At 37.7% G+C, this 11,280-nt stretch overlaps 1 protein-coding gene across 1 annotated transcript in view; it reads left to right on the forward strand.

The window, feature by feature from the left end:
- Positions 1 to 9,759, forward strand: part of OSTM1 (osteoclastogenesis associated transmembrane protein 1) — a 32,256-nt gene extending 22,497 nt beyond the window's left edge. The window contains exons 4-6 of the mRNA XM_046677340.1: positions 2,872 to 3,039; positions 5,027 to 5,192; positions 9,094 to 9,759. Of these exons, the coding sequence (XP_046533296.1) occupies positions 2,872 to 3,039; positions 5,027 to 5,192; positions 9,094 to 9,149 (390 nt within the window). The 3' untranslated portion in view covers positions 9,150 to 9,759. The remainder of the gene's footprint in view (positions 1 to 2,871; positions 3,040 to 5,026; positions 5,193 to 9,093) is intronic.
- Positions 9,760 to 11,280: the final 1,521 nt, after the last annotated feature.

An 11,280-nucleotide genomic window follows, 5' to 3' on the forward strand; every position in this document is an offset into this window, starting at 1 on the left:
TAGGGTGGGAAAGGAGTACCTCTCTGAGCAGGTGAATGTTGAGGTGACCTAAAGTTTGAGATAGCGTCAGCCATGGGATGAGTGTTTCCCGCAGAAGCAAGGATAAAGAAATGCCTTCGGGGAGAGAATGAGCTTGGTATGTGCAAGGAATGGGAAGAAGGCCAGTTTGGCTGGAGCACAGTGAGCAAATGTGAATGAGATATGGGGAGATAGGCAGAGGCCAGATTATAAAGAGCCTCGTAGAACAAAGGAAGAAGTATGGACTGAATTCTCAGCACAATGGGAAGCCATTTAAAGCAGGAATGTTACATGACATGATTTACTTATAAAAATATCACTCTGGCTGCGTTGTGGAGAAACTCAATTGAATGTAGGCAAGAGTGAAAGTAAGGAACCTAATTAGGCAGCTGGCACAGGACAGAGATGGTATGGACTAGGATCTTGGCCTTGATGTTGGAGAAACAGATGGATTCAGGGTACGGTTTAGAAGTATATCTAACAGGGCTTGCTGATAGATTGGGTAATTCCTGGAGAGTGGTTTTGGCTGATCAGAGAAGGAAAGAGAAGAGTCAGGATGATCCTAGACTTTTGGTCCTGAGTAGCTGAGAGGATGCTGGGGCCATGGGAAAGACTGGTTGTAGGAAAGTGGGGACTAAAAATTCTGTTTTGAGGGGCTGGCCCCGTGGCCGAGTGGTTAAGTTCGCGCACTCCGCTGCAGGCTGCCCAGTGTTTGGTTAGTTCGAATCCTGGGCGCGGACATGGTGCTGCTCATCGGACCACGCTGAGGCAGCGTCCCACATGCCACAACTAGAAACACCCACAACGAAGAATACACAACTATGTACCGGGGGGCTTTGGGGAGAAAAAGGAAAAAATAAAAAAATCTTTAAAAAAAAAAAAAATTCTGTTTTGAACCTGTTAAGTATGGAATCGCTATTAAACTTCCAAGGTGAGGTGTCAAATAGTTGGTGTTGTAAATGAGATTGGAGCTCAGGGGAGAAGTGTGAGCTGGAGATAGAGATTTGAGAGTCAGTGGGTGCAGATGGTATTTAAAGTCACGAGACTGGATATGTGTGAGTGTAGACAGAGATGATCAAGAAGCCCCAAGGACTGAGTCCTGGGGGACTCCAGTGCTGTGTGTGTGTGTGTGTGTCTGTGTTTGAGAGGGGAGGGGAGTCAGCTAAAGAGATAAATGGAAGCAATGAGATTGGTGACATTGGCGGTGACATTGGCTGTGGCAGTGACTTCTAGCTCACTGGTTGAGTAGGGATGTGGGTTTAAGTTCCAGACCAGATCCCCCTTGGGTAGTAAGTGTTTGCAGGTGGCTTCTCTGGGAACCTGGACTGTCATGGTAGCTGTGGAAAGACTGCTTTTTTGTGGCTGGCCCCGCAGGCAGGGCGGGGCTATGATTCCAGCCTGCTGCATCTCTCGAGGTCAGTGTGGGTGGTTGCAGGGGAGTGGAGGTTCACAGGAGACCGTGGGCCTGGCTAGTTTCTCTGGGAGTGGTGTGGTGGCTGTAACACAACCTTCCTGTGATGACATATGCATGTCACACCTTTACATTTCACAGTGCTATTCAAGTGCCTGGGTTTACCCTTTTCTTGAATCTCTTAAGTAAAGAAATCAGGAGACAAGGCACATGCTGATATCATCATCTTCCTGGAATCCCACTTCCTCATTCATTTTAAAGGCCGCAGAGCTTTTTATTGTTCAGCTCTGCTACCATTTAGTCAGTCCCTGTATTGATAGAGCTTTTTATTTGGTTCAGTGTTTTACTGTTATAAACACAAACAATCTTTTTTCATATATGTGGAGTATTTGCATGAGTTTGGTAGATTCCTAGAAGTGAAATTGCTACATAAAAAGGTATGTGCATTTTAAATTTTAATATAAATGCCTAAGTTACACCCCCCCATCAAGGTTCTGCGCTCAATTTTTGATTGAACACATTTAGCTAAATGCACACTTGTTTTGTGAAAAACAGACATTGGGTTATTTCTTGTGGCAGAATTAAAGGGAGACTTCGTTTCTCTGTCAAATAGATGGTGGGGGTAACATTGTGGGGGCCGCCTCAGTTTAATTCCTTTAATTTTTCCTTCTCTCTTTCATTCCAATATCCAGTTCATATCATATTTCCAGGCTGCAGGTAAAGAATAAAGGAAATAGAAAGAAAAAGTGTGAGCTGGCTGTTCAGCAAACGTGTTCTTGAAAAGACAAGTGTCAGTTCCAGAAGTGGGAAAGATTGAAATTCACTAACTTAACACCTTATATGTTATATCTACTCCCTTGATTTTAGTTTCTAGAATTCTTTGGTGTTAGTTCCTTTTTGCTGCCCAGAAAGTCCTGGCTTACAAGCCTTGGGGTAAGAGGGTTGAGTGGGGATGTAGTTTTGGTGCCTTTTCCTTTCACTTGAGTAAAGCCATCTCTGTCTAAGGTAGCCTTCAGTGTTGAAGTCGGCACAGGCAAGGGCATGTTTTAATCATCCGGTGAGAGTAGGATACGTAAGAGCAGGCATAGAAATGACAAGATAATTTAGGAAATTTGTGGTATTTAGATATCAGTAATTTGGCATATGAGCTAGTGTTGTCCTCAGTTAACAGAGGCTAATGCAGTGTTTTTCAAAATTTAGGGGCAATTAGAAAGTGCCAAGTATTTTGCTATGTCCTTTACACACTAGGTCTGTAATCCTTGGGACCTATAATACAGGTAGTGGTAGCCCTATTTTATAGATGATAAAACTGAGGCTCAGAGTGATTTAACAACCTGCCCAACACTTCACCATGCTATATCTTTACCTCTAGGAGGGCAAATAGCTGACATTAAAGAGATGTAATGTTATTGTGTGTATTATATGTGCCTTTCACATTTTAGGGGAGCACATACAGTCTTCTCCAGTTAAGAAATTATTCAGAAGTTTGCAAAAACTGTCGCGAAGCCTACAAAAATCTCAGTAGTCTGTACAGTGAAATGCAAAAAATGAATGAACTTGAGAATAAAGCTGAGCCTGGAAGACACTTATGCATTGATGTGGAGGATGCAGTAAGTACTTTGCTTCTGATATGATACATATTTTGTAGCGTTGTTGAATGTGCCTTCAATGTTATCATCCCTTTTAAGGATATATTGGAATCTGCATATGCTGTCTTCAACCAGAAATAACTAGTTATAAAGTAGTGAAGTTTTAGAATATCCTGATCTGTCAAACTGAAATGGAAATGTATCACATCCTTCATAAGGAAATTGATAATTTGGTACATTTTGGTTTTTAGGATTGACAACGTGTGTCATTTTCAGAGGCGTGGGCATTGTTATACGTTTATATTTCAGTTTCTTGTGCACTTGTTGCTAATTCAAGAAGCCTCTAGGTTTTGCTACCATTTGTTTCCAAAGCCATTCCTCAGTTGTTTTCTGTCCCATTGGTGTGTTTATTTCTTTATATCCATTACTATTTGAAAATTTTTGTTTACTTGTTTATAGTCTGTCTCCCGTCACTAAAATATAAACCACATGAGGACAAGGACCTCATGTCCTTTTTCGTTCAGTTTTCAGTATTTAGAATAGTGCCTGGCATATAGCAGGCCCTTAGTAATATGTGTTGATTGAATGAATGGTCAACAAAAAAGCTTTTTTGTCCATTGTATAGCCTGCCTTTACATGGGACACCACTAGATGGCAGACATGCCTTTTTACAGGAATATGATGCCTGGGTATAGAGGCATTAGAGGAAACTGAGAAATTATTGGTTAAAAGTAGAGAATGCAAAGTCAAAATTGATAAAACTTACTGGTTGAGAATGATTGAATATGAATTATCATAGTAGCTCAGAGTGAACTGTAGTGGATCAATAATAGTCAGGAAGGTAAAAAGCACTTAAAATGGACACACCATGGGGATTCTTGTTTATTTTTTACTGCTGTATTCCTAATGTCTAGAATGTACCTGGCTTCTCGTAGGCTCTCAATAAATAATAAATATATATTTTAAAAATAATAGTCTATTTCATTGTTTTTAAAATAAAGAAGAAAAATGAATATTGGTTCTGTGACATAAGTTGGATTAGACAGGAGTCAACATGACCACCTATTTTAGAACATCCTTCTTGCGATAAGCAAAACTTGTAATAAATATACACTGCACCATTTGCAAACTATATCTCAATTAAACAAAATTCAGGCAAGAACAGTTTTCTGCATTAAATTTGATAGTTTCCTTACATCATTTAGTCTGTTTGACGGAAACCCTGAGCTCAATGAGAGTGAGGTGCTGGTGCCCCTAAGTCTGTTTCTAATGTAGCTGCTGAGTAAGATAGTAACATTGTCTAATAAGGTTTCCATGACTCATTAGATATTGTCTACTTAAAAAATTGTTTGCCACGAGTATGAGTCCTTCATAATAACTTAGATAAGCTATTAAGCATTTCGTAGATATCTCTTGAAGAGAAGCCCTATAAAGTTGGTATTTTTATTTCCATTCTGAAAATATCGCAGTAAGCTCAGTGAATTACATATGTAAGATATGAAAAAAAAATTTCTTTTTGTGAGCCTTTTCCCCCAGTTTCATTGAGGTATTACTGACAAATAAAATTGAAATATATTTAAAGTGTACAACATGATGATTTGACATGCCTATACATTATGAAAGATTCCCACAGTCAAGTTTATTAACACATCTGTCACCTTGTCGAGTTACTCTTTTAAACCTTTTTTAATGAATGAAGCACAGTCTAACTATATTGCTATTGATATGAGTTCTCAGCTTGAAATCTGTAAAAGGTTGACATTCTTTGGACAGTATTATGAATTTAGAATATGAACTTTCAGTATGGATATGAATTTAAACAATGACTAATCGTGAACCAGCTTATTTCCCTGGCAGAAGAAATTGTCCTCAACTATCAATAGATTTTTTTAGGGGTAGATATTTAGTTTAAATTCTGGGTGCCTGTGAACTTATTAACAAAGTAACTGTATGGAATTTAGGACAAGTTAAATATAAAATAGAGTAATATTATTTGTTATTTTTCCAGATGAACATTACTCGAAAACTGTGGAGTAGAACTTTCAACTGCTCGGTCCCCTGCAGTGACACCGTGCCTGTAATTGCTGTTTCTGTGTTCATTCTCTTTCTGCCTGTTGTCTTCTACCTTAGTAGCTTTCTTCACTCGGAGCAAAAGAAACGCAAACTCATTCTGCGTAAGTTTCTTTTTACAATTGTTCATTTATTTAGATAAAAACCTGAAAATTTAGGCCTGTTTTAGAAGGGATATATACTCTGAGAACTCAAACTATATTTGTCTTAAACAGCTTTCTGCTTCACATTTTACACTTAAACTTACTAATGGAAGAGATATAGAAGTTCGTAAGTGTAGTAATCAAAAATCTTTCAGATGGTTTAATTAAGAAAGCTAGATTCCCTGGAATAAGGTTGGCAACAACACAGGAATAGCAAAGAAGGCTTTGCGGACTGAACTGGCCATAGTAGGGAGGTGTAGACAGCTCTTAGGCCCATTGGAGCCATGGCGGAACCACCTAAAAGCACGGCGGGCAGGGAGAAGCTGTAGCTTACACACAGACAATTTGTTATGGACAAGTTGGAATTGTAGTTGCAAGAACGTTACTCGACTTATAGCACGTGCTCAATAGATGTTAATTCCTTTCCTTTCTCCCCATCAATTAGGGCAGAGCAGAAAAAGCGATAACCAGAAGATCCAATCTAGCTGAAGAAGAGTGGTTTCTTTTTATCAGAGTGAAAGTATGAGCTTATCCCTTAGTAATTTTAGTTTTTAAAGAGAATTTAGAATTTAAAGAGAATTTCTTTGAAGAAAAAAGTTAGGCTTTTTTTCTCTCAAATATTATTCCTCGTCTATGATGTAAAAATTCTTTCTCCTGTAAATTTCTTTCTAGCACTTCTTCATGGTTTATCCTACTTCACTTCTAATGTATCTAACTTAAGAAAAGGTTACTTGTAGATATTTGTAATGTCTTGTCACCTTAAAAAGCTAGCTACTAGAAGAGAGAGTTTTCATCATGGGTGTGTGTAGTAATGCTTTTTGAAGATTGCCAGCGTTATGTAAATATATAATAACTCAGTCCTAAAAGCCGTTATTTAGAATAATAAAATATTGCAGAGACCTCACTATTGAGAAACTCTATTTTTCAGGACTTGACGTACCTTTAAAGTTTAGCTTCTTATTTGCCTTGCAAGTCTCTTTAACCCTGTGGAAGATATTTACTGCTTCTAATCAGGGTTTTGTTTGTTTTCACAGCAAAAGTCACTATCATCCATCTGCTTGTGCAAGCCACACACCTTATTGTCTTTTAATTTCTTCTTTTCTTTTCTCTATTCTCACATTCCTTTCCCTACCCCTTTTCAATTCATCAGCAAGTACTTCCAACCCAACTTCCCAAAATCTATCTTAAATTATCTTTTCTCTCCCTCCACTGGTAATACCCTAGCCCAGGCCATTGTCATCTCTTTCCCACACTAATGCAGGAGGCCCTTAACTGGTAACCCTGCTTCCATTTCTTGACCCACTACAATCCATTCTCCATATAGTGGCTAGAGTAATTTTTTAAACACAGAGTCTTACCATGCCCCTCTCCCACTTAAAACTCTTTCTGTCTTCCTGTTGCACCTAGAATAAAACCCAAACTGCAAACTTATTTCCAGTGTCTGCTTTCCAAGCTGTATGTGACCTGACCCCCATCCCCTTTCTAAACTCACTGCGTGCGCTCCTCTCCTTGCTCATGATGCGAGGAGCTGTTCTGGCCTTCTTCCTGCTCCTCTCTAATACTGAGCTCATTCGCACTGCCGCCTTTCCAAGGCTCTTGTACTTGCCCTCCCCACTTTGCTTGGCTGGCTTCTTGTCATCCAAGTCTTAGGTCCAAGGTTACTTAATTCAAAGAGACCTTTTACGACCCCCCAACCTAAGGAAACACCCCTTTTAAAATTCTTCTGTATCATCTTTCTTTAATGGCACTTGATCACTATTTAAATTACCGTATTCATTTATTTTCTGCCTTATTTGTTTGTATGCCTTGACTCAGCTGTTAGCTCCATCAAGACAGGATTTTGTTTATCTTGATTACCACTGTGTCACCAGCATCTAGAAAGTACCTGGCCCTAGTAGGTGCTCAGAAATATTTGTTGAATAAAAGAACATTATAGTTAATGTTAGCATTTCCTAGAGTGTGTTCCTCAAAATACTAGTCCTGTGGAATTCCCTTTTATGAGCTTCACAATGTATCTGGTTATAAATTAAAGGCCCTGAGATTACATTCCCAAAACTTGACAGTACAACTTCTGCATCATACCTGTTAATGTTTCACAGGAACATTGTTTATGAGTTAAATTATGAACCTGAGGAAGTGCTAGTGCAAGCAAACAGTTCTTGTGCTGTTACCTCATGGATGTTTTTCATTACTTTTCTTTATGCCCCCATTTCCTATGCCGCCATTCATCAAGTCCACTGGTAGAAATTAGGGATTAAACATAGGAGCAAAGCACAGTACACGCCCTCAGAGAACACACTGACCCTAATCCAATTATTACAACAGATGTCGTGGAGGTCTGTACAGTGCGGTTGGACCACAGAGGAGGAGAGACTGCATTAGAGGTGTTGGGAGTCACCATTAGATGATCCCTGGAGTGGAATGTGGAAGGATGTAGGGATTTATCAGATAGAGAATAAGGGAGCAAGGAAGTTGTAGGTAGAGGTACTCATTGGTATTGTTCCCTGGTTAGTTTAATAAATTTGGTCATTAGTCAGTAAGAAACTAGATTACTTCTAGTAATTTTAAACAACGTAATTAAAAAAAAAACTTTGGATTTATTTTGCTTCCCAAATCCACTGAAGGCTTAAGAAGTAGAATTTTAACTTAGGCTGTTTTTTTGTTTAAATTGCCCTTTAGTTAGGCTGAAACCATACACCGTTCCAGGAAGTCGTGTTGTCATCTTGTACTTGGAGTGGTGGTCAGGGGGGACCCTGATAGAAACCAGAACAGTGCTGCTCCTCCGTGACCAGTATCAGAATTGTCTGCAGAGCTTTGAAAAAAGATTACAGCTGCCTGGGTCCCCTTGCAGACCTTCTCAGTCATAACCTGTCCTCTAGTGTCGAGAACCTCTGAAGTAGGCAGCTTCCTGGTTATCCAGTGTCAGATACTTTCACTATGGCGTGATTGTTTTCATTTCTGGAACATGAGATACATTCATGTTTAACTGTAAGTACAAAACGTCTTACCAAGCCAGATAGCCATGATTTTCTTTATTGACCCTAATGACCCAGTCCAGTTAGCTTCATAATCAAAACTGTGCATATTTTATTAGCAGCCATATATGTTCGTGTATGTGTTTGTGCGTCTGTGTGTAATATACAACTCACTTTTCTTTGTAAGACATTTAAATTTAATTTTTTTAACACTACAGTGTTATTTCACTAAATTCCTTTAAGAGAAATTTAGATTTGGACTTCCTACTTAGACTTTTTTTTTTTGAGGAAGATTAGCCCTGAGCTAACATCTGCTGCCAATCCTCCTTTTTTTTTTTTTTTCCCCACTGAGGAAGACTGGCCCTGAGCTAACATCCATGCCCATCTTCCTCTACTTTATATGTGGGACGCCTACCACAGCATGGCTTGCCAAGCAGTGTCATGTCGGCACCTGGGATCCAAACCGGTGAACCCTGAGCCCCCAAAACAGAACGTGCAAACTCAACCACTGCGCCACTGGGCCAGCGCCCCTACTTAAACTTTTAAATATGTAATTTTATTATTATACCTCATGACACTTCCATTTTTTAAGTAGAGTAATTTCATGTCTGTTACATATTTAAGATTGTGATGTTCAAGATGATGTAAATTATCTCTGTTTTATTTGGTACTGCTTCTAGCAAAGTCATGTGCAACTTCTAGCAAAGTTATGTTTTTTGAGGTTGGTAGAAGAAAGTAGACATAAGTTTTAATTCTTAAAAGATTGAATCTATTCAGATTCAAACATAGAATTAGTAGATGAATAGTATAGCTTACATAAAAATAATGAATAATCATGTTTAGAGAATTAAATGTAAGTTAACATATGATACGTTTGATTTATCTAGCTAAACGTCTCAAGTCCAGTGCCAGCTTTGCAAACGTGCAAGAAAATTCGAACTGAAACCCACAAAATGGAGAACTGGCCTCGTATCCCGTGGATAAATGGTGGAAGACATGGCTTGGTCCAAAAGAAGATAAACTGTGATTTGACAAGTCAAGTTCTTAAGAAATGCAAGGACTTCACATTTATTTTGAAATAAGAATTTTCAATTTTTCTTTCTTTTTCCACCCCCTTTTAAGGGTGTGGGTATTTTTAATTTCCAAGCATAGCAGTGTTGTCTATTTTAAAGTGTGTTTGTTACAATAACAAAAGATGCAAGAACAATCTTTGTTTTATAGGCATATTATTACTGTTTGAGACTTCTGGTATCTCCTTTTAACATGTTATCTCAAGTAGCAAAGTTTCTGAAAACTAACACTTAAAAAATCAGTTATAGCGAAGACTTTGGAAAAGAAATATACTTGCCAAAAAGTAGCAGGTCCAAAGATTAATTTAAATTACTCGCCATTGCAGTATTATTGTTGTGTGTGTGTTTAATATGTCATATATTACAAATAATATGTAATTTGACTCTAGTTTCCTTAAAGTCATTTTGGAAACCACTAATTATAAACCTCCCTAACAATTTTTAAAAGAGGGAAGGCACATTACATTTATCTTTGTAAAAAGATTTATGGTAACTGGTTTCTTACTTGACTTTTCTAAATAGTGTTTTACACCTTATTTTTGCCTTTATTTAATAAGTAATTTGAAATCACTGGACTGCTTTATTATATTCAGGGCGAGATGGATTCTTTTTATACCAGGGATTTGCATTGTGAATTACATTAAGTTATTTGGCAATTTATAATTTATTACTACTTTAAAGCAAATGTGGCATTATCACACTGTATTTAAATTGTGATTTTTTAATGGAGAGTTTGTCTTGGGATATGTGGAGATTTTTGGAGGGGAGAGAAAGGAGGAATAAAAAAAAACGTAAGTTCCAGAGACTAGTTAGGGACCTGAAAGGATGCTCATTATAAGACTGTTGAATGGTTCATACTGGGGGCACGAGTCAGTAGGAGAGTCTGATACAGAAAGCAGTCAAGTTAAGATGATGCTTATTTTTTTCTAAATTATTTAAATCGGATAAAGTGATATGACTGAGATGAAGCCACATATTTCACTCTCTGAAAACAAATTCTATTTGGGAACGTTTGTATCAATCTTCAAGAAGAAAAGCTTCGTTACAGTGTTGTTCATAATTTTTTTCCTCAGGTTTTTAGTGCTAGATATTTCATTTGTTAATTCCTTCTTTGATTTCTTGGTGGAAATAGACCTTGTTTTAAACGTTGAGAATATGAAGGCTGCTCTATGTAGAAACAAGAGTTTGGTTAAATGGTACAAGAATTTGAATCCCTTCATATACTGGTAAGTGCTCTATAGAGAGACAAGAAAGTGTTATTATTTTTAATGTTTACCGTATTTGTGGAGTGAAAGAGAAGGCTCATCCTTGGATATGTACCATATTCAAAAGCTGTGACAGTTTTCCTAGTCTTCTGTGATCCATTTAAAATACGCTGGGGTTCGCTTTGCTGTCCCTGTTCACGCTGCTGATAGAAATAGCACTGTCTGATTTGAAGCACACGGTTGAGAGCCGTTGAAAGCAATCTTCCATTAACGCAGATGAAACCAGTTTACGTGCGCAAAGTTACAAAATGGCATATTTGATTCTGTAAGTAGTGACTCTTTGAGCACCTTTCACTATTATGTATTTCTAAAAACCATTGCTTTTGGATATGGTTGCGAAAATAAGCACTTTAAAAAAGAAAAGGCAGCCTTTACTGTTTTTCTGGTTGAGTCAATGCTCTTTAGAAGTACCATTAGCAATAGATTTAAAAAATAAGTATTAAGCACTACACTAAAGTGTGCAAATATTTCATTTTTTACTCATATCAAAAAATTCTTTGCATAGTTCTGAATTCTGAGACACATAGCATATATGGGTGCGCAAGAACATCTTCAGTTTTTTTCACACTTTGAAATAAAGGAAGTACCTTAAGAAAATTGCAGTGCTGTATTTGATTTTTAAATACATTTTTATTATAACTTCAGATGTAATTGAACATCACATTTCAGTTTGTCAGGTACTGAATTTAAATGCCTACTTTAAAAGTACTATATATCTTATAATTTTGCTGCAAATAAA

This window comes from Equus quagga, chromosome 11 (genome assembly GCF_021613505.1).
Source record: "Equus quagga isolate Etosha38 chromosome 11, UCLA_HA_Equagga_1.0, whole genome shotgun sequence".
Classification (NCBI taxonomy): domain Eukaryota; kingdom Metazoa; phylum Chordata; class Mammalia; order Perissodactyla; family Equidae; genus Equus; species Equus quagga.